Source organism: Delphinapterus leucas, chromosome 3 (assembly GCF_059928025.1).
Source record: "Delphinapterus leucas isolate spDelLeu-1000000601 "Yukka" chromosome 3, BTC_Dleu_Yukka2, whole genome shotgun sequence".
NCBI lineage: Eukaryota > Metazoa > Chordata > Mammalia > Artiodactyla > Monodontidae > Delphinapterus > Delphinapterus leucas.
This window is the reverse complement of record NC_143131.1, coordinates 92,718,828-92,743,718: the sequence shown is the minus strand read 5'-3', so window position 1 is coordinate 92,743,718 and position 24,891 is coordinate 92,718,828. Positions and strand designations below refer to the sequence as shown.

At 37.9% G+C, this 24,891-nt stretch overlaps 1 protein-coding gene across 2 annotated transcripts in view; it reads right to left on the bottom strand.

Moving 5' to 3' along the window:
- The window catches only part of MCC (MCC regulator of Wnt signaling pathway), a 432,845-nt gene that overhangs the window by 325,132 nt on the left and 82,822 nt on the right, over positions 1-24,891 (bottom strand). For both annotated transcript variants that reach the window (XM_022591311.3, XM_089908423.1), the window contains exon 3: positions 508-722. In XM_022591311.3, coding sequence (XP_022447019.2) covers positions 508-722 — 215 coding nt within the window. The remainder of the gene's footprint in view (positions 1-507; positions 723-24,891) is intronic.

Below are 24,891 nucleotides of genomic sequence, written 5' to 3'. Positions count from 1 at the left end.
TACGGTAATAACTCATCCTGAGGTAAAAAAGTTTAAACTAAGCATAATGGAATTCTAAGCTGTTCCATCGTTTTCAACAGAATATGTTTTTAAAGTACAAGCAGAAACAATGATCAAACTTTCAATGAAATATTTTCTTGTTTGCTTTTCAAACGAGTAAAGTCCAAATTAGGGAACACAAAGAATTATATCCTATTAACTTGTAATGTCTGGTCCCAGAAAATATTCTATGGTGAAGCCATTGTGGATATTCTAGTAATTAAATCTGTACAACATGCAGACTTAAAACATTCTTTAGGCGACCACTCTGCTCTCAATAGTGAGAGTGAAGTCACCAATCTTAAGTATTTGGAGCCCTTAACATTATTGGCAATGCTGGGAATGGTACAACATTTAGCTCAATAAAAAAGACAATACCCGATATGTCCCCTGGAGCTCAAAATTCAAATTTTGTATTGGCATACACACAGGCCTAAAGATGTGTTCTCTGAACCAGAAAGGACTCACCGTGTTGGCCAGCTCTAGATAGCTTCCTCCTACAGAGTTGCCAAAATGCGGGGACTGTGTGAGCAGCTTGTGGAAAGCAGCAGCCTGCTGATGGAGAGAGCTTCCCCCATACTCAAGAAGCTTCTGTAGGGCTGACTGACTCTGCAAGTCCGGGCTCTGGAGGTCCCTGGCTCCCGAGTCGTATTCCCAGCTTTCCCTGGCCGCTGATAAGGCACCTAGGTCCAGGAGAGGCAGGGGCGAAAAAAAGATGTTTCCTATATTAGCCTGGGGGAGGCCAAGAGGCAATGATTTGGAACCTCCTAACTCATCCACGTGCCAGCGCGTCAGAACACATGTGGCGCCCAGGCTGCATGCTAAGCACTTTCCCTTTCAAAGTGACACATGGGGAGCTTGGAGATAAAAGCAGTTTTAGGCAAAGCATTCAGAAATAACTATCCAATGAATGTGTGCCTTCCCCGCACCCCAAGAGAAATGTTTAGCAAAAAGCACAGAAGAGCCAAGAAAAGGGAATCCAGATCAGAGCTACAGCTGTCTGTGATTTACACAGTGTTACTGTATGATTAGCCTTCTTACTGTCATCCTTTTTCCCAGTCGAGGAGGATGGAAGCAAGAGAGAAGATAGAAAGTTAGATATGGCACTTTGTCGTAATTTTCTAGTGTCCATGTACTCTTAACTGGAAGAAGCTACGGGAAGCTAGACTGTGTTTGCCAGTTAGGTGTAGCCACATGGCGGAGCTCTGAACAATAGAATGTGAACAGAAGTGATAAGCATAGCTTCAGAGGCTAGCTCATAAAACCCCCAGCATGTGATTCTTCAGGCCCTTTGCCTCTGGCCCGGTTCAGATGGGCATGGCACCCTTGGAAGCCACGTGGTACAGATGGCAAAGCTGCACGATGGAAGATGCCTGGATCCATGAATTACCTCCTGCCAGGAGGCTGTCGGCTGAACCCAGGTACCATGTTAACTTTATGTGATCAGGAAAGGGAAACTTCTTCTGTGATTGATCCACCATATATTTTTGGTTTGTGAGAGCAGCTAGGATTATCTTAACTATCACAGCAGATTAGAACCTAATTAAAGATGATAATCATTATAATAGCATGGGTAAGTACAATGAAAAGTAGACCTAGAGAAGGTCTAAACCCGACTGCCCTCAAGGATGGGCGATATTCAGGGAAACCTTACTGGAGGAGAAAGGCTGATGCTTCAGTCTCCACCTTTGCTAGAAAAATTAGATTTGGGGTAAAGCCTGCTTCTTTGTGTTCACTTCTGAATAGAAGTCCCTTGTGGGTGCAGCTGGCTGGTGGATCCTGGGTCACATGCCTCTATCTTAGCTGTAAAGGAGGCTGGGAAATTTGTTTTCTGGCTTCCACTTTGGGGAGGTAGGATTTGTAAGATGAGACCTTTCCTAAGCATAAGAAGAGTACGCAAAAGGCCTGGGCAGCCAGAAAATACGACAACGAGCTACACACTGTTCTGGGGACAGAGCAGTGAGCATGATGAATTGCAGTCCCTGCTTGTGGAGTTTTCATTTTGGTGGGTCTTTAATACATGACTTTTAATTTTAAAAAAGGGATTCGTTAAAATGATTTACTTTGTACTATGAAAGGAGAACATATACAGATTCCTCTATAATTTACTTGAGTATAATTACATAGAGCAAACTACAAATTATGTACAGCGGGTTCTGATGTGAATTTCCAATCTTCCCTTATTGGGTATTGGTGAATTTCATCAATGGAATTAGGAAAACTGTCTTTGTCTGGAACCACTTCAGATGGTTTCCCTCTACTGTTCATGTTCTGCTGATCTTCTTCAGTCAGCCTGACACAACACTTTTTTCATACAATGCTGTATAACTGGGGTGATATGTCTTTGTACCAAAGCAGACAACTCTGTTGTTATGTTTGCAATTGCCCAAAGGTTATTTTAATATTAAAGTCTATCAACTGTACTGCAAGGGTGGCTTTGTTTTCCATATCAACATAGACTCCAAAATGCCTGCCCTTCCTCCCCACTGCTCCTCTGAATGCTGTCTGCCTAGCTGCCACACTTTCTCTGTCCTGGCCCCAGCAATGTGTGGCCAGAAGACTGATCGATCTTAGAGTTGAAAAATGGGTTGAATCATTGATGACCTCATACATAAGGCAAAAAAGCATAGCGTTGGGCCCTTGCCTTTTATGTTTCACCACGGTATCCCCAGTACCTTGCACATAGCCTGAGACATATCAGGAATTTAACACACATTATTGAATGGATTGCTGAATTATTCACAGTTGTAGTACCCCAGGGTTTCACTTCTTAACCAGGAAAAGCAACATGGAGATTAATTTTAAGAATCAAAATAAATTATACACTTAAACTTTTTCTTCATGCAAAGTTCTTTATGAGAACTTCATTTCAAATAATAAATCACAACAGTTCTGGGATAAGACAGCCCAAGGAAGCTTCATTTGAATGTATTATGCTGTATTAACAGACCGAAACCCAGTTTCAGGCAGAGTTATAAAATCAGGTTAGCCAAGCTCCATGTTAATCAGCAAGATCAAAAGGCCCTCACTCTATTACCATAACAATTTTTGCTGAGGTGATGCTGAGAACTCAGATCCTCTGCTAAGGAGCCAAGGCAAATCATATTAGCATCCACATAAATGGACCACAAAAAAACAAAATGTATTTAAAAAAAAATACAGTAGATGTGTATAACTGAGTCACTTTGCTGTACAGCAGAAATTAACACAACATTGTAAATCAACTATACTTCAATTAAAAAAACACAGTAGACTATTCCCATCACTTTCTTTTAATCTGTCTTCACATTACATTTTTCTGGATAAAATCCAACATTCCTGAGGCAAAATTCGCCATTTAATTTGGAAGAACTCACTGAAAAATTTCAAAAATGTAGGTCTAGTAACTATCTTCCTTTTGCCCCTTGAAGCATGATGGTACCTGAGGTTTACAGGCTCACTCTCAGCCTCATGCTAGTCTCTTTTCACTCCCTTGCTCACCTCAAAAGAAGCCTGTTGACCACAGGCAGATGGCCATGTTTTCTTTTCCTGAACATGGATACCATGTTCTATTGTCCCCCATGCTCACCATGCTCTCTGATGTCTCTTTATATAAGGACACTAATCCCATCATGAGGGCCCCACCACCATGACCTCATCTAACCATTCCCCTCCCAAAAGCCCCATCTCCAACAACTATCACATTGGTGGTTAGGGCTTCAACATATGAATTTTGGGGGGACACAAATATTCAGTCCATAATAACCACTGAGCAGCTGCTCTCCAGGCCAGTAAGGACAGTGACTGTACAGCATCCTGTTAAATACCAAAGGTCAAAGCACTCCCTGGGCCTAGAGGTCTCTGCATACACAGAACCAAAGGAGGCCATAATATCTGCCACCGTAATCCTCTAGGGTGCTCTGAAGTAAGAAGATGTATACTTTTAAAAATCTGAATGTTTAGTGTTTAAAGGTGGCAGAGCACAGATTCCAAATGCTTCTCTTATCAGAAAAGCACAGGAAACAAGTGGCAATTTGACATCTTTGTAAAATACATCACTGGGAAAACCCTGCTTTCAGAGAGGATGCTGCAACAGAAAATCTGCCAAACGTTGAGATCCTTGCTCTGATGGGTACTTGGCTGTAAGCTAGGGCTTTAATCCCATTTTCAAAGTGCCACCCAGGTTTGGTTCCAAAGCCTGCAATTAATGCACTTATTCACCAAAGGCACTATGCCACCTTCCCATGGGCCAAGCTCCTTGTGAGAATTAGGCAAACCAACATTTGGAACACCTGAAATTTACCTTAAAGATACTACAACAACCATGACAGCTAACATTTATTCAAAGCCAATAAGGGCCAGGCACTGTTCTAACAACTTTACATATATTATCTTACATAGATCCACCCACAGTCTATGAATAGTAAAGTCATTTTTCCATTTTAAGAAAAAAGATATTTTCTCTCTTTTAGCTTCATTTTATAGACTTTGCTCATTTGCATAGAATAGTAGTTAAGAGCTGGGGTTTTGTGGTCAGATTCACTGAGGTCAAGTCAAGAGTCACCATGACCAGCTATGTGACCTCAAGTAAATTATTTAACCTAAGCTTCAGTTTTCTCATCTTTAAAATGGGGATAATAATACGTATTTCATAGAGGTTCTGTGAGAGTTAAATAAGAGTAAAATATGTAGAACGTATGAGACAATCCCTGGTACATGACAAACTGATCCAGAAATGTGAGCAATTATCTGGTCACACTTCACAACTTTAGTTATTTGGAACCCATTTTGGACAATTTATTAGGGAACAAATATATGAGAGAAATGTGTACCTCCCAGGTTCTGAAACGTACCTGTTAAAATTACCAAGTCTTTTTTTTTATTTATGAGCTTTTTTTTAATTAATTTTTAAAAAATTTATTTATTGTTGGCTGTGTTGGGTCTTCGTTGCTGTGCGTGGGTTTTCTCTAGTTGCAGTGAACAGGGGCTGCTCTTCGTTGTGGTGCGAGGGCTTCTCATTGCCATGGTTTCTCTTGTTGTGGAGCACAGGCTCTAGGCGTATGGGCTTCAGTAGCTGCAGCAAGCGGACTCAGTAGTTGTGGCGCGTGGGCTCAATACTTGCTCCGTGGCATGTGGGATCTTCCTGGACCAGGGATCGAACTCGTGTCCCCTGCGTTGGCAGGCAGGTTCTTAACCACTGCTCCACCAGGGAAGTCCAAAATTACCAAATTTTAAAAAACAAACCTTTGGCACCTAACCAGTGGCTAAATTTTCATCAATAGTTTTGTACTTAATATCAGCATTACAGACAATAAAAATAGCCAATTAGGTCACGGCCAAAGTTATGTTTCTCTGAGTATGGAATATTCCATTAACAACTCACAGTCTTTGGTTATCAGGTTTGATAGACTTTGCTTCTCTATTCTACTTGGCCAACTCCTACGTCCAGAGGACACCTGGCCTTCCTAACACCTGTGGCCAGCACCATAAGGAAATCTGCACAGCCTGGCAGTGGCAGCAGCAAGGGCTGACTAGATATGATTTATTCATCAGACTTGTGCTCTGGCCACCCTAGACACCCCTGTTTTCTACCTCCAGTTCTTTCTTTTCCATCCTTCATTTGAATGCCCGGGGCCTCTCATCACATCACAGGCAGGTGATAATGCAGTGTGTTTAGGGGATTCTGAGACATGTATTAACAGTATTTTATGAGTGGTCATTAATCTTTCATTTATGTGGATTGTTTAGAGAACACTGCCTAATTTACTACCTTCAGTGGCAAGAGAGAAAATACTCCTTTCGAAACACTGGAAGCAGCTACCTTTCTGAATTCAGAACTACCCCACCAACAGAAAGAAGCACAGGGGAATTTGAACAAATTGGCTGCCAGGCGTCAGCCTTCCCTGTCATAGCACATTTACTATTTCTAGATAATACTAACATCAACAGAAGCAGCAGTAAATCCTTTAGTCCAAAGGAGAATCACCATATGAGTCTTTGGTCATTTATTAATGTCAATTCTTGGTACAAAATACAGGAGCTCAATTCCCATGAGGGCCTCTAGCTTCCTACAGCACAAATTACATGTAAACACAGGCCAATTGTCTTAAAATCTGTGTCTGTGGTCTCAAGGAGAATTGGGTAGGAAAGGATAGTTTAAAAAACCTATGTATCCTTCTGAGAAAAAACAAAAAGTAATTCGAAGCACATATCCTACTAAGGGGAGGTGAACCTGCTGTATAGCACAGGGAGCTCAGCTCAGTGCTCTGTGATGACCTAGATGGGTGGGATGGTGGGGGGAATAGAGGGAGGTCCAAGTGGGAGGAGATATATGTAAAATATAGCTGCTACACTTCGTTGTACAGCAGAAACTAACACAACATCGTAAAGCAACTCTACTCCAATAAAAAAAAAGTCAGTTCTTTGGCCTTTGGCAATCTTTAGGAAGTGAGTCTATTAGCATCCTATTTTGAATACAGGTCACAGGTGTCCTATCTGGGGACAATACACTGAATTTCAATGGAACATTAGGAATACAGTGGAAGATGCATTTTGAAATGCAACTCCCTCCCCTTTCCCCTGACTCCTATTGATAGGTGACACCTATTGATAGGTGACAAGAAAGAAAGAAATGAAGAAATGTATTTCTTATTGAAGTGCGCTTACCAACATCATCATCATTAGTGGATATTTCTTAATGTTCCACTCTGTACAAGTAAATTCAACAGTCCTTAATGTATTTAAGCACAGGCTTGAGAACACTAAATGGAAGATAGTTTAGAGACAACCAAAGGGATAGCTGGAACTAACAGCCTTTAAAATTCTTCTCCAGCTTGAGAGTCTATTGTTCTGTTCTTTACCAACTATAATATAAAAGGCAAAGTGTCTGCCCTTCAGCAGTTAATAAAGATGCAGTGGTAATCGTCTTTAACCTTTCTAAAAAACTAAAAATAATATTTGGCAGCTTGTTATCTTGGTTTGTCTAAACTAGACCTATGAAGGAGATAAGCAAGAGGGTTGATTCGGGGCTAAAGAATTCAAAGGAGAATTTAGGGAAAGTGTGTTAAAATGAGGAGGCATTGGAGTAAAGAAGAGTTAACCGAGTTTCACTTGACCCTGAGGCTGGCTTGGGGTTGGGGGGGTAACACCTATGGTCTACAAGACTTTAAGATTTTTTTTAAAAGATTTGTTTTTCTTGGTATTTTGGATCAACTTATCCTGCTCTTACAAGGCATATTAATGGACCATGTATTCAGTAAGCCCTTGGTAGTCACTGATTTTTAAGTACCATAAGACTAAATGGGGATAATGCTAATCTGGACCTATTCTCTGTGGTGAGAAGCATCATACACATCCTTTGGTTGGCATGCCCACAGGGATGGTCGTATTTCTTGGATGAAAATTAGTCTAATCAAAATGGGAAAATGCCGGGGAAGGGTGGGGGGAGGTGGGGAATACTCAAATAGGAATACAAAAATTGAATGCTGATTCCAGCTTCTTAGCAAAAAATAGAATTATTTATTCCTGAAAAGTTGGCATTTTCGTTTAAGCTTTTAAAAGGTGGTAGGTTATATTAATTTTCCAATGTTAAACCAAGCTTGCATTCAAGAGACAAACCCAACATAGTCAAAGTGTGTGATATCTTCTTTATGTATTATTGATTTTGGTTTGCTAGTATTTTGTTTATGATTTTTGCATCTCTGTTCAAAAGTAAAATTGGCCTATAATTTTTCTTTCTTACACTGTACCTCTCATGTTTTGGTATCAAGGTTATGTGTGAGTCTATGTGAGACCGGAATTATTTGTTCTTCCAGTGTTAGGTAGACCTTGCTGGTGAAGTTGTCTGGGTCTAGAGTGTTCTTTGTGGAAAGATTTTTTTTAATTACTGTTTTAATTTCATTCTTAGTTATAAAACTATTCAGATTTTATATTCCTTAACACATTATAAAACTATTCAGATTTTTTTCTTTTTTTGCAGTATGCGGGCCTCTCACTGTTGTGGCCTCTCCCGTTGTGGAGCACAGGCTCCGGACACGCAGGCTCAGCCGCCATGGCTCACGGGCCCAGCCACTCGGCGGCATGTGGGATCTTCCTGGACCGAGGCATGAACCCGTGTCCCCTGCATCGGCAGGCGGACTCTCAACCACTGCGCCACCAGGGAAGCCCATCTACTATTCAGATTTTATATTCCTTAATAAATCAGTTTTAGTAAGTTCTATTTTCTGGAAATTTCTTTATTTCTTCTAAACTTTTAATTATATCAGCAGAAAACTATTTATAATATTTTCTTTTTGTTTATGTTTGCAGCACCTCTAGCAATGTCTGCTTTTCACTCCTGATACTGGGTATAATAATCCCTTATTTGGCTTGACTGGGTGACATAATCTTGACTCAGTTGCTATATGAGCAAATTAGAGGCCCCTGGATGCCCTATTCCTGCTACAAACATGCTAGGCCTACATAGCATATGACCTCAGCCAACAAACCCAGATATTGCTAATCAACAGTGCCCAGGTGCTTTGCATTCCTAATGCTGGACCAAGAGAGTTCATGGTCTTCTTTTCCTCTGACCTCAACCTGGAGAGCCTTCCTGGACTCCATGCTTGATTGGGTTGCCTGTTTGGCAGTAAAACTTTCCCACTCAGTATTCGATCCTTGCTCTCTAATGGTCTTTATTTATTTTTTTTCCTTTAACAACTATTTGTGCCTTATCTTTTTTCACTTTAGCATTCTTGCCAGGAAGTTATCGATTTCATAAATCTTTTAGAAAAACCTATCTTTAGTCTATACTGTGCCTCTCTCTATATTGTGTGCTTGTTTTCTATTTCATTGATTTTGGTTATCTTTATTATATCCTTTCTTCTCTTCTATTTGTGTTTATTTTGCTGTTCTCTTTCTAAATTCTTGGAATGGATGCTCAACTCAGCCTTTTTTATTTTATCTTCTAATATATGCATAAAAAGCTGTAAAATTTCCTCTAAGTGCTTCATTTCAATTGATATTTTCATAATCTTTCAATTCAAATTATTTTGAATTTCAATTCAAATTATTTTCATAATTTTGTCTTAGATCGAGGAACTATTTCAAGGTATGTTCTTAATTTCCTATCATATGGGGTTTTGGTAGTGTTTTGATTTATAGATTCACTGCATTATATTCAGAACACATGGTCTATGTTATTTCAGTCCTTTTAAATTTGTTGAGACTTGTTTTATGGCCTGTACATGATCATATTTTACAAATGTTCCATGTACACTTGAAAAAAGAAGTATATCTTATAGTTGTTGGATGGAGTCTGCTTTATATGACCATTAGGTCGTTTATTAATTGGGTTGTTCAAATCTTACAAAGCCTTATTTATTTTGGCTTTTGTTTGTTTGTTTTGGTCTGCTTATTCCAGCAATTAATGAGAAATATTCTAATAATCCTTCATAATGATTATGGATTGGTATATTTCTCTTATAGGTGTCAATTTTTACTTCATTTATTTTGAGACTTTCTTTATTGGGTAAATACAAATTTAAAATTGTTACATCTTTTTGGTGAATTTAATCCTTCACCATTTTGAAATTTTTGTGGTGTAATAAAAAATATATATTGGCTTTTGCTCCCTTTTCCTGGCACAGGGCTCCTAAAATTCTTGGAATTTCCTGAGTAAGAGTATCATTTGTACACTAATGAGATGACTCAAACGGACTGGAGAAGGGCAGTTATAGGGGCAAGAGACTGAGTTCAGCCATCAGCAGTTGATTTAATCAACCACAGCTACATAATAAAATCCCCTTAACAATGGGGTTCAGGAGCTTCCAAGTCGGTGAACACATCTACGTGCTGGGAAGGTGGTGCAACCCAATTCCATGGGGACAGAGGCTCCTGTGCTTGGGATTTTCTGGGTCTTGCCCTATATACCTCTTTATCTGGCTGTTCAGTTATTATACCTTTACAATAAACTGTAATAATAAGTATAGCACTTTACTGAGTTCTATTGTCATTCTAGAAATTATAAAACCTGAGAAGGGTGTTGTGGAAACCCCTGAATTTGTAGTTGGCCAGGAAGAGGTACAGGTAGCCTGGGGATCCCCTTTGTGGGTGATGTCTGAAGTTGAGGCAGGGTTGTGGGATTGATGCCTTGACTTGTGGGGTCTGTGCTAACTCCAGGTAGCATCAGAGTTGAATTGAACTGTAGGACACCTGGTTGGGTCAGAGAATCAGAGACTTAGTATTGGAGTGATCTATTTGGTGTCAGGAAAAAAACCCACACCCTACTTTTTAACTTAAAGACGATTTTGTTTCCTATTATTATAGTTACTCCAGATTTCTTTTGTTGAGGAAGGCTTAACATACATTTTGCCATTGTTTTCCTTTCAAGCTTTTCATTGTTTTTCTTAAAATATTTATTATTTATTTATTTATTTAGGCTGTGCCAGGTCTCAGCTGCGGCATGTGGGATATTCATTGCAGCATGTGGGATCTTTAGCTGCGGAATGTTGACTTCTTAGTTGCAGTATGCACATGGGATCCAGTTCCCCGACCAGGGATCGAACCCGGGCCCCCTGCACCGGGAGCATGGAATCTTACCCACTGGACCACCGGGAAGTCCCTCATTGGTTTTTGATTTATCCCTTATAAACAGCCCATAAGCAGAGTTTTACAATCCACTCTTACCACTTATGTCTTTAGCTACAGAATTTAATCTATTTACATTTAATTGAAATACTAATAGAAGGATTAATCTCTTTTCATCTTATTTTGTTATTCCTATATGTCTACTTGTTCTATATTTCTTTCTCTTTTCTTGCCTTTTGAAACATTTTCTCATTCTATATTTTACATCTATAGGTTTGAGAGTTAAATGCTATCTATTTTACTGATTATGATAGACGTCACAACATACATCCTTAATTTATCAAAATCTAAAGTTTATCTATATCTTTACCTAGGTCTGGACAATATAAGAACCTTAGAAAACTTAAAATCTATTCATCCCACTCTCAACCTATATGCTTCTATTGTTGAATATTTATTTTCTCTTAAAACTCCAAGAAAAGTATTATTGCTTTTTACTGTTTATTTAAGTTTATTCACATATTTACCACTTTCTTTATCCTTCTTTCTCCCTTCCAACTCAGAACTTCTATCTGGAACCACTCTCATTTTGTTTTAAATATATCCTTTAGAATTTATCTTAATGAAGGTCTTCTCTAGGTTCATGTTTGTCTTTAAATGTCTTTATTTCACCCTGATTCTTGAAAGATACTTTTGCTGGGTATGGTGTGTTAGCTTGTCAATTACCTTTCTCAATACACAGAGGACAGAGGAATGCCATTGTCTTGCATTATTCTTGAGAGTATGCTCTCAGCCTAACTGTTGCTCCTTTGAAAGTAATCTGCCTCTTAAAAAAATACTTTCCTAGATTTTCTTTTTATCTTTGGTGTTCTACAGGCTCACAGTTATGTGTCTAATTATCTAATTATGTTACTTGATATGTATATTTCTTGTAATTTTTCCTGCTCAGGACTCATTGGGATTTTGGAATCTACTGGTTAGTATCTAGTTTTCAAAAATTCTAAGCCATTACTTCAAATGCTTATTCTGCTTCATTCTTTCTTTCCTCTTCTTCTGAGAATCCAATTTTATGTTATGTCTCTCTTTCATATTTTACCTTTTACATGTGTTTCTTCCTCTGTGCTTTATAATGTCATCTAACGTTTTTTCTATTTCACTAATTCTCTCTTTATCTCTAATTTGTTGTTAATTTTAATTGTTTTATTTCAACTATAACATTTCTCATTCCTAGATGTCCATTTGGTTCTTTTTCAAATCTGCTTGGTTTTTTGGTTTTCTTTTTCTACCTTATATTTTCTTTCTGAACATAGTAAACATAATTACTTTATATTCTGAGTCTGATAATTCCAATAAATGAAATCTTGGTGGCTTTGTTTTTTACGTTAATTCTGGCTCATGGTATGTAGTCTCCTGATATACTTAGTAATTTTAGATACTGAGTTGCCCGTATTCCTTGGAAAATTATTTGTGGAGATACTTTTAGAACTGCTTCACTCATCTCCAAGGCAACTTCTCTTAGAATACTCTGAGGGTTGTAGACTTCTGGTTCAACTTTACACAAAGGGTAGAGCCCTCTAATATTCTAGCACTTGAAATAAGGGTATATTTTATAAAATCCCCTACCTGAGCAGTCCTTGGAATTTGTCTTCTGTTCCCAGAACCCCCAAGGTCATGTAATCCAAAATTCAATTTTACCAAGTTCAGACAATAATCTCAAGGTAAAAGTGGCTTGATGCTCCAAGCTTCCTCACTGACATATTTTAGATTCACAAATTTTACTATTTCACTAGATATTCAGGGTGTTAAAGGAGGGCTTTAAAACTATAGTCATTTCAGCTTTATAACCTGTTTCAGCTGGAAGATATATCCTGATATCTAATCATGTTACTTGATATGGGAATCCATATTTGTTCTTTAAAATATGACTTGTGTGAATTATGATGATGTAAACTACATATTCACAAATGGGCCATGCCTACTTTTCTTTTCTTGAATAATCTTGTTTTCCCTAAAATTAATACTTTGTATCTTTGTTTAGTTTTCTACGTATCATGAATTCAGCCTCAGTTTCTTAGCTAATTATCTAAATCTCCTCTTAATAATTTAAGATGCAGAGATATTCCATCAAATTTAGTCAGAAAAACTTATCTGGAGCTTTTTGACCTGCTGTAGTCCAGACTGGTTCCAAAGACCATTATGCTTCACTTCTAACTTGTTTTCACTCTTTGTTTCATGGTTCCATGTAATTTTCTTCCTAGGTTAACTCCTTTTATTGGGAGGTCTAGTAGATTTCTAAGAAATTAGGCACGGGAAATAAATTTTCTGAGACTTTGCATGCATGAAAACATTTATATTTTATCATTATACTTCATTAATAGTCGGTAAAGAATTCTAAGTTGGAAACAATTCTTCTTCAGACTTTTGAAGACAATGCTAATTTAATGTCTGTCATCGTTTTTGAGAAGTCAGAAGCCATTCTGATTCCAAATCTTTTATACTTGTGTTCTTTTGTTTTTCCTCTGAAAGTTTGAAGAATCTTTTTTTTTTTTTTGTCCCTAGTGTTATGAAATTTCACAATGATGTGTGTCTTAAAATTCTGTGGTAGGTGATGCTTGGTCAGCCCCTTCTATCAGGAAACACATTCTTCAGTTTGGAGGACAATTTCATGGACCATTTTGTTGACAATTTCTCCCCCTGTGTTTTCTTTGCTCTTTTGAGAATGTCTATTATTAGGGTGGTAAGCATCCTGCACCAGCCCTCTAATTTTTATCTTTTCTTTCCTATCTTAAATTTCTTTGTTTCTCTGCTTCTCTTTCTAGAAGATATTCTTATCTTTATTTCTCATTCTTTTTGTTGAGCTTATAATTTATGCTATGTTTTTTCCAGAGCAGGTTTTTTAATGTTTCTCTTTATCCTATTTTTTTTTTTATGGATACAACACTTTTTCCTGTATTTCACAGTATATTAAAGAGGGACTATTTTGAGTATTCTCCTTACAGAGTCTCTGTTCCCTTTAAGTTTTTCTACTTGTTCTGGTCTCTATCTTTCATTTTAGAGGAATTCCTCAGATGTCTTGGTGCTCCTTAGTTGATTGCTCCTTTGGGCCTTATGACCTCCTTATGACCTGTTCCAGCTCTAAGATCTCAGTTCCCCATTCCCCAAATTATGGAAGCCTATCAGGCTTAGCTTAGGAAACACTGATCTGTGCCATACTGGATGAATTGGGACTTCATCAGACCAGGCATACGCAGAAGTGAAAAAGACAAAATGTTTTTCGCCAGTCTTACCTCTTTCTTCCTTCCTCAGGTTTCTTCCATAACACTAACTCTCCCCCTTCCCACTTGTTCTTCAGAATCTCTCCTGTGGATTCCCCTCATTAGAGAGCCAGCTCAAGTAAAAAAACCTGATCATTTTACTAACACACAGTATGAATGACTGATAAGGCTAAATATATTCTCTGGTGTTGCCTTTTAAAAAATGAGGACAAAAGCATTCCTTGGGATAAACCAAAGGAATAGACTCTAAGAGTACAGCTTAGTCAACAACAAAGCAAATCAGCAGAAATGTATAAGATAGACAACTCGCTTAATAAAAACAAACCTGGCAATGGAGGGAAAATCTCCACAACAGATGATGTAACAGAACCTCATAATCTCAACTGTTATCATCCATAATTCCCCTTCCCCTTCAGGATTTCCCTCTAATTATCCCTGCAACCATTCCCAGGCCATGAAGAGGCAGAGTTGTTTCCCCTCCAACACTGTGGCCTAAGAATGGACAATTGTTCTTCCTTAATACCACAAACAAAGCAAAGTGGCAGCATTCATAAAAGATTTTATAAACATCAAGAGAAATTAACATAGAAATGGCATGAAACTTGATAATCAGGCATATCAGTGGAGATTTACTTTTTGTGGGTACTATCCCTATCCCATCCTAATTCCCAGTCCAGCCTATGTTATGATATTATCCCAATTCCCAGCATTTAAGAGCATAAAACTAGATAGTCAAATTCCTCTTATTACAAAAGCAAGGGGCGAAGGCTCAAAAAGAAGTCACCTCCTACTCTCTTAAGACTTCCTTCTGACAGAAGCTGCGGACTGGTGGGTATGAACTATATCTGGTCCACAGTTATATTTTGTTGATTCTACTCAAAAATCATTTTTTAAAAATTTAGTCATCAGTATTAAAAATTTGGAGAGATCAGATTTTTAAAAAGTAAAAATATTTTCTGGTATTGAACACACACACATATATACACACACACAAACACACACACATACAATGTCTGGAAACATTTGGCTCCCATTCCCACATTTGGCTGTAGTTGAGCATTGGCTGCCTCTTTGCAAATGGGCACGTGTCCTCCAGTTTGCTGGAGCCTCCATCTTGTCAACTTCACTCATTTATGTTGTCTACCTGCCCTCAGTAAGCATTTGCAACCCTTCCTTTTGAGCTACACTTCTATATCTGAGGACCTACTCTTTCCTAGGTGATGGACTGGTAGGAACAATCAGAAATCACCTTCCTGTTCAGGGGAGACCCCACCCATCCCAGGGCTGTGGCCTTGTAGACCTAAGTATATATCATAAACTATAGTCTCAATTTCATACACAAGGTGGACACTAACAATGGGGTCCTTTTTTATCAGGGTTTTTGCCCAAGAACCAGTACCATCTAGTGGCAAGTTTGGAGATAGATGACATTTAAGTACTATGTTGACATACAAAGGGCAAGGTGAAAAGGTTAATGTTTACATCCATAGATTCTAGACCTAGTTACTGTTATCCAAATGAGATTAAGTGAAAAATCCCCTGAAGAATAGTATAACCTAAGCTAAAAAAAAAAGGGCAAAGTGTAAAGTGTTAGAAAAACATAAGCATTTTGAGTGTCTTGGTTGTGGCATTAAAGCAACTGAAGTAGGTGAGATTGGTAACTAAATTTATTCTTTAGGAGTTCAGGGAGTGCAGAGTTCTAAATCTCTATCTAGAAATTCCTAATAGAAAAACAATCCTAGAGGTTGGAATTCTAAGTTTTTGTTAATACAGCAAGAGAAAAAGAGGAAAGAACACAGCAGTGTGAATTAGCAGAAGAACAAACTAGGAGCCAGGAGAGCTCCAGTCTAGTCCCAGCCATGCCACCAACTAACTCTGTGACCTAACAGTTATTATTTAATCCTCCAGTTCTCCATTTCCTCATCTATACTAAACAGATGGTGAAACTAGATGGTATTTAACAGATTCTCTGGGCTGTAATCTTATAATTCAAGGGCAAAATCTTATCAAGTACTCTAAATCTTAAATCAGATAAATCAAAGAAAACATTATAAGTACCAAGAGAGAAATCTGACATGGTAATTTTCTGCATTAAAATTTATCTAGAACTGACTGATATGTATTCATAAATGAGAACTAAATAAATACACAAGGTATCGGATTAAATTCTCCTTCAACTAGATCTTCTTGTAGATAGCAAACTTAAATGGATCAACTGGAAACCATACAAAATTCTTCCAAAACAACCATAAAGATTTAACTGATTTAGACAGTCATTTATTAATGCTCTTTCATTTATGTTCTCCAACAAACTTGCAGTAGTCTTACAAGAGATAAAACAGGAAGCGAAATAAGCCTTCCTGTGCTTTTGTGCTTATAATGTTGAGTGACAGTTTCTCTAGAACGAACAATGGACAATGAAATAGTCTGGCCAAACTAAATACTTTCTGCGAGCAGACTGAGCCTTTATCTCAGCCAAGTAATCATTTTTATTCCATGAAAAGTATCTAAAATCATGCCAAGTTGTATCACTGCCACTGAAATTGGAATGGTTTCAACATCCCATAAAAACAGTGACACTTAACGAATTGGTGCAGTTAAATCATGCTGGAGAGAAAAAAGATGAACAATTTTATTGGGTTCTATGTAGTTCAAAAGATACAATCAACACAGGTAATCACTGGCACCCTTCATGTGAGGATTACCACCTGAGATAAACACACCTGGATTTCCATGAACTCTTTGTCTTTTGCTGACTAAAATGAAGTGATTAATGCCACTGGGAATGAGGCTAAAATAATATATTCAAAAAGAGCAGCATCAAATAGCTTGAAATGCTGATAAAAGACAAAAATCAGGAAGTAAGACAGAACCAGTTTGCACTACTTGAGACATCACTTTACAAGAATTTAGACCACCACAGAACAGTGTACTTTATTACCTGAGGTACTATTAATCTACAAGAGAAATCTAAATTATTTAATATCTCAAGAAATACCTGAGAATCCACTGATCTTACACATGCTTGCTTAGAAGTTTAAAAACAAAATACATCATATTTTGTTTCTTTGTTCTGTCTGCAGTGACTTCAGAATGGAGAGATGAAAGCCAGTGTACAATAAATAGAATTTGACATCTTAAGTGCAGAATATTTAAAGTTTACATGCACATACACATACAGAATTGGAAGTTCAAATATACCCAATACAGAAACATTTCCATTCTGATAGATAAGTAACATACAAAAGACTCTTGATCATTCTCACTGTCTCAGATGATGTCAAAAACATTTGTTGTCTTTGGTTTTGTTAGCTGTTTTATACTTACATTTTAATATGTGTGTTCAATCTTCTGAGAACACACAACACCTTAAATAACCAATGAGGACATAACTTGGTGATGCCGGGGATGGGGGAGAAATGATTTACAATATCCTATCCCACTGCCTTGTTCAGAAGGTCGCTTAGTCTGTTCATGGCAAATGACATGACTTCTCAGACTAAACCCAAACAGATTTTCTCTCTATTTTAGTGTTTCACACTTTCCCTGGGTTAGGGAAAAGGAAAATATTTGGTTTTAATGGACGCTGCTGATCTTCAGGTTACTAAATCTGTGAGATATATTAAGGCCATTATTATGTTACATCCTTAATTACACTCATAATTTGAAAGCAAGATTTGCCACATATAAGCTGCTGCTGGGTAATCAAGATTTTCCTGCAGGATTGCTTCCCTGTATATGCTGAGTTGAAACCTCTATTCCTTTTTTTTGTTGTTAAAACTATCAAAGCCATTGCAATAGCCACTCCAGAAAGTGCCTTTGCTGGTGACCGTAACAGTGTTTGGGCAGCCTTAGATCCTCTTTATTCCTTGACCCTGATGGACTCTGTAGGTTATTATCTGGTACCAGAGTGATTGTCAGCTCAAATGTCAAAAGCCTTAAACAGCCCAAGAAAACAAACTAGAAGAGAAAGAAGCTCCAAGGTTCATACACTTTTAAAGAGATCCTTTAATACAGTGTTTCTCAGTCTTTTCCACCCAAGTACTCCAAGGCAGATGAGAGAGAGAGAGAGAGAGAGAGAGAGTGTGTGTGTGTGTGTGTATACACACACACACACACACATATATATATATATATATATCGTCTGGTTTCTGTGGCTAGGACTTCTAATGCTATGTTAAATAGAAGTATTGATAGTGGGCATCCTTCTCTTGTTCCTGAATTTACCGGGAAGGCTTTCAGCTTTTCACCACTGAGTATTAGTGGGCTGTAGGTTTGTTATAAATGCCCCCTATTATGTTGAGGTATGTTCCCTCTATATCCACTTTGATGAGAGTTTTTATCATGAAGGGATGCTGAATTTTGTCAAATGCTTTTTCCACATCTATTAAGATGATCATGTGGTTTTCGTCTTCCCTTTTGATAATGTGGTGTATCACATTGATTCATTTGCCTCTGTTAAACCATCCTTGCAACCCGGGAATAAATCCAATTTGACCAAGGTTTATGATCATTCATTGTATTGTTGGATTCAGTTTGCTAATATTTTGTTGAGGATTTCTGCATCAATATTCAGCAAAGTTATTGGCCTGTAATTTTCTTTTTTTGTAGTGTCTTTGTCTGTTTTCGTATCAGGGTAATGGTAGTCTTGTAGAATAAATTTGGGGGTGTTATCTCCTCTTCAAATTTTTGGAATAGTTTGAGAAGGACTGAGAAGGATAGGTTTAAGTTCTTCTTTATGTGTTTGGTAGTCTTCCGCAGTGAAGCCATCCAGTCCTGGACTTTTATTTGCAGGGACCTTTTTTTTTTTTTAAATTACAGATTCTACTTCACTTCTAATGATGTGTTCAAATTCTTTGCTTCTTCTTGACTCAGTGTTTGCAGGCTGTATGTTTCTAGATATTTGTCCATTTCTTCTAGGTTGTCCAATGTGTTGGTCTGTAACTGTTCATAGCATTCTCTTACGATTTTTTTTGTATCTCTGTGGTATCTGTTATTTCTCCTCTTTCATTTCTTTTTTATTTGGGTCCTCTGTCTTTTCTTCTTGGTGAGCCTGGTTAAAGGTTTATCAATTTTGTTTATCTTTTCAAAAAACCAGCTCTTGGTTTCACTGATATTTCCTTTTGTTTTTTTTGATTTCTGTTTTATTTATTTCTTCTCTGATCTTTATTATAGCCTTCCTTCTGCTGACTGTGGACTTTGTTCTTCTTTTTCTAATTCTTTTAGGTGGTAGGTTAGGTTGTTTCTTTGAGATTTTTTCTTGCTTTTTGAGGAAGGCCTGTATCTCTGTCTAATTTCATTTAGCATAATACCCTCAAGGTTCCTCCGTGTTGTTGCAAATGGCAGGATCTTCTTCTTTCTCATGATTGAATACTATTCCATTGTACATATATACCACATCTTCTGTATCATTCATTTATCAGTGGACACTTAGGTTGTTTCCCTATCTTGGCTGTTGTGAATAACGCTGCAATGAACATGGGAGTACAGATATCTTTCTGAATTAGTGTTTTCATTTTCTTCAGATATATATCCAGAAGTGGGATTTCTGGATCATATGTTAATACTATTTTTAAATTTTTGAGGAAACTTCATTTTATATATATATATATATATATATATATTTTTTTTTTTTTTTTTTTTTTTTTTTTGCGGCACGTGGGCCTCTCACTGTTGTGGCCTCTCCCATTGCAGAGCACAGGCTCTGGACGCGCAGGCTCAGCAGCCATGGCTCACAGGCCTAGCCGCTCTGCGGTATGTGGGATCTTCCCGGACCGGGGCACGAACCCGTGTCCCCTGCATCGGCAGGCGGACTCTCAACCACTGCGCCACCAGGGAAGCCCCATAGTATTTTTGACAGTGGCTGTACTAATTACATTCCCACCAATGGTGCACAAGGTTCCCTCTTCTCCACACCCTGACCAACAACCTATCTCTTGTCTTTGATGATAGTCATTCTAACAGGTGTAAAGTGATATCTCATTGTGGCTTCAGTTTGCATATTTCTGATGATGAGTGATGTTGAACATTTTTCATGTGCCTATTGGTCATCTGTATGTCTTCTTTGGAAAAATGTCTGTTCAAGTCCTCTATTTTTAATCAGACAGTTTGTTCTTTTTCTGGCTATAGAGTTGTGTGCGTTACTTACATATTTTGGATATTAACTGCTTGTCAGATAGAGGGTGTGCAAATATATTCTCCATTCTGTAGGGTGCCTTTTCATGTTGCTGACTGTTTCTTTGCTGTACAGAAACTTTTAAGTTTGATGCAGTCCCACTTGTTTATTTTTTGCTTTTGTTGCGTGTGCTTTTAGTTGTCATATTAAAAAAAATCATTGCCAAGACAGTATCAAGGAACTTTTATGTTTTCTGTTAGTAGTTTTACAGTTTCAAATCTTACATTTAAGTTTTTAACCCATTTCAAGTTAATTTTATGAGTGGTATAAGATAGGGGTCCAATTTCATTTTTTTGCATGTGAATATCCAGTTTTCCCAACACCATTTATCAATGAGACTATCATTTCCTCATTGAGTATTCTTGGCTCTCTTGTCAAGTATTAGTTAACTGTATATGCGTGGGTTTATTTCTCAGCTCTTGATTCTGTTCCATTAGTCTATGTGTCTGTTTTTAATACCACTACCATACTGTTTAGATTACTATGCCTTTATAATATAGCTTAAAATCAGAAAGTACAATACCTCCAGCTTTGTACTTCTCTCTCAGGATTGCTTTGGCTGTTTGGGGTCTTTTGTGGTTCCATACGAATTTTAGGCTCGTTTTTTTTATTTCTGTGCAAAATGCCACTGGGATTTTGATAGGGGTTGCAATTAATTTATAGATGGCTTGGGATCTTTTGTCTTGCCTCATATTCATAATACTTTCACAAACTTCTTAAGGGTAATTCCCTATATATATATCACTTATCTACTGCTATGTAACAAGCCATCACAAAACTTAGTAGCTTGAAACAGCTGCAACTTACTGTTTCTTGTGATTCTGGGGTCAACAATTTGGGCTGGGCTCACCTGGGCAGTTCTCCATCTTATCTCACCTAGGATCTTAACGTGACTTGCAGTCATCTGGTAGCTCAACTGGGGCTGGAGAAACTATGATGTGCACATTCATGTGTCTGGGGCCTTGATGCTGGTTATTGGCTGGGCCTCTCTGTGTGGTCTCTCACCATTTGTTAGTCTAGCCTGGACTTCCCTTCATGATAGCAGGAATGTTCCAAGAGATGAAGCAGGAAGCTGCAAGGCATTTTGAAGCCTAGGCTCCAGAACTCGCACAATTTCACTCTTGCCACATTCTGTTGGTCGAAATAAACCAAAAAGCCACCCTAGATTCAAGGGGTGTGGGAAAAGAGCTGAAAAATATTGTGGCCATATTTTTCAATCAAGGACAGCAAACCTTCTCCTTCTTTTGTCACTTTAGCAGCAAGTGTCACAGTGAAGGCACCTACTAGACACTAGCTGAAATGAACTCAATGTTCTGGTACTTTTATTATATCCAGCTTGAGACTATAACCTCAAGATAAGAATAGATTTAAAGGAAAAAATTAATCTTGAAAAGATTGATCTGTACCACATTACTTGGACTAGTTTTCTTTTAAAAAAAGGCCTAGGTCCAAACACATGTCTTATTTGAAAGGAACAGTTCTGCCTCAAAGAAAGAGGCCCATGCTTTGAAGACTGACAATAAATCAGCAAATAGTTCCTAAACCTAAGACTAGGTACTATGAGTACCAAACAGTTTTGCTCATTGATATGTTAATTTATTGATCAAACGTTCATCCAGTGTTTGGCATGTGTGAGGCTCTCTGTTATTCACCCAGGATACATAATCTAGTTGAGAAGAAAGAAATATAAATGTACAATTATAACACAGGATGGTTCATAATTACAGTGACGGATAGGCATAGGATATAATAGAAGCACATTTAAAAAATAGAATGCATTAAAATTTTTACAATTTGGTTTTATGACAAGACACACGTGAATCTCCTAGTTGCAAAATATATGTGTACATGTCAGTTTAATGTAGCATTATTAAAGCCTTTTGTGGATTGCAAGAGTATATATTGAATGAAAAGACAGGAGGCAAGATTTACACATAGGACCATGTGGTGGCCATTTGCTCTTTTTACCTGCCCTGCATCCATTTACTCTTCTTGTGGTGACAGTACCTTGATTCCCTCCCTCCTTTCCTCAACTCTCAGTCCATATGATGTGGATAGAAACAACTCCACTCCAATCTTATAGGTTGTGTGTGTGGTCCAGGCCTGGCCAATCAGACCACTGCATTCTTCTGGCCACAGGGACTTGTTCAAGGATAGGTATATGACCCAAGAAGACCTAATGAGACCAATTTCCAGGATTTTTGTGGAGCTGCTGTGAAGAGAAAAATCACTCTTTTCTCTTGTAGTTACTCAACAGAACGGGAATAATCCTGGGGCTGCTGTAGGCCACAACAAGGAGCCTGAGAATAAAGCTATTTCTGAGGGAAAGGGTTGAAACAGGGAAAGAAGAAGACTGATGGCATTGACTCTCTGGAGCTATTCATGCTAGATCTAACTGCCTAGATCCTCCAATATATTCACATTTTCTCTCTCCCTCTCCCCTCCCTCCCTCTCCTTCTCCCCTTCCCCTTTTCCTTCAAAATATTAGTGTTGAGGGTTTGTGGCTTGTCACCAAAAATCTCTAACTAATATAGTACAGAAGGAACAAAACTCAAATCGTAGGCTTGAGAATGTATCAATTAGAAGGCCAGCATTATTGAAGCTAAGCGTCCATGTGAAGAAGTAATGGGGAACAAGATGGAGTAAGGTAGGATGAGCCCACTGGATGGTAAGGAGTCTTGACATCCAAAAGAGTTCAGAGAGTCTCTTAAGTAGGCAAGAGAGAATCAGTGCATTTTTACCATAAGTACGTATTTAAAATATTTGGAAGCCATAGCAGCATCAACTGGAATTAGACAAAAAGAACTGTTTGAAGGAAACTGCAGTAATTCAGAGGATGGGGAGGAAGACCCAGATCCGGACCATGGCAGGTCTAATCTGAGAAGTATGAACAGGTGAATCAGTGGGTATTAGGAACTGCTCAAGGCCAGGAAGGACAATGATTAATAAAAAGGGATACAAGAGGACTAAGTTAATCAAGAACTAAATCTACCCAAATTAATTCTAAAAACAGTCAATCTATAGACAGTTGTTGACAGTATTCTCAGTATGCAACAGAAGAATGTTAACATGGTACCTATTATTTAAAGAATTTAGAAGCCTCTAGGGGTAGGATAAATTAAATAAACATATTGTTAACCCTATGATATAGGGCTTCGAGTATGTAAAAAACTACCAGTACCACCAACAAAAAACCAAACTTCTTGAAAACTTCAACTGGGCTAAAAATTGCTGTGACTTTAGTCTGGTTTTATGCTAACTGGGCAGTATTTTTAACAATGAAACACTCTCAATGAGTGATTTTATTTAAAAGACTCTGTGTTAATTATTAATTTCTCATCCAGAGCCCATAGAGAGCTTAAACCACATTTGACTCTCTAAATTTACCAGCCATAACTCTACATACTAGTGTCAATGCAGCTGAATTGGAAAATGCCCTCTGTCTCACTTAATTTAACCTGTTTTAAGAGTTTAGAAAAATATTTATACACATAGACAAAACCCCAACAATATTTAAGAGTACCATTCATTCTGAAAAAATTGGGATGTTTCAGGACTAGACAGGTTTTGCATATATTAACTAATTTTAGTTTTAATTTTTTTTTTTTTTTTTTTTTTGCGGTACGCGGGCCTCTCACTGTTGTGGCCTCTCCCGTTGCAGAGCACAGGCTCCGGATGCGCAGGCTCAGAGGCCATGGCTCACGGGCCCAGCCACTCCACGGCATTTGGGATCTTCCCGGACCGGGGCACGAACCTGTGTCCCCTGCATCAGCAGGCGGACTCTCAACCACTGCGCCACCAGGGAAGCCCTAGTTTTAATTTTTTAAAAGCAAGATACTAAACCAAAATTCAGGGGGTTGCTTGTCTCTTTAAATGTGCCAAGGAATCAGGATATCTCCTTACATTTCCTTCCTCAGACTTGTGGGGTTTGGAGTCCTTCCTGTCTAACTATGTATTCTTTGATCTAACTTTTTACTTTGAGTTCCATTAAGGAAAATTCTTCCTATTAGTTTCTCCAAGAAACTTAAGTACTTTATATGCTCCTTTTGGACCACAGGGGCACTATCAGAGCAGTAATTAATGAAGCTGACATATCAGGTGGGAATATATACCAAGGAAAGGCCAATAAAGCATCTTTGAAGATACAGGTTATTGGAAACTGTGCCCAGTGTTCTAATCTTAGCATAAGTTAAATTTAGTTGCATTAATTAGCAGATTTTAATGTCTGCTGTCTTAAGCAATGTTTTAAAACCATGGGGATTTGATTCAAATAAGTTCCTGGACTCTCTGAGACCTGACCAAAGGAAGAAAAAAAGTGCTCCCGAAGGTATGAAAAGCACAGACCTCATTAGGCAAGCTTGCAGCCTCGTATCAGCTCTCCGCAGACAATTCAGCCATTTAGTTTTTAGTGGTCATCACCCTGAAGCAGTACCTCTTTCACATAATTCACACATTTGACAGGAATATGTAGAAATCATGTCTAAAGTTCACAGCTTAGTTGAAGTAAAAAACTGTTTATTTAAAAGGGCACGTTTGAATAAAGGTTCTGTTGGAATTGCTAACATACATAAATACCTAATGCTAGGAATTTTTAAAAATTCCAGAGTCTTCCCTCATCACAAAGAAAATTGAAAAAAAATTTTTTAATCACAATTTTTTATATGTGATTTAAATTTTAAAAATTTTTAAATGAAAAAATATTTTTTTTAATTTTTATTGGAGTATAGTTGATTTACAGTGTTGTGTTAGTTTCAGTGTACAGCAAAGTGCATCAGATATACATATACATATATCCACTCTTTTTTTAGATTCTTTTCCCATATGGGCCATTACAAAGTTTTGAGTAGAGTTCCCTGT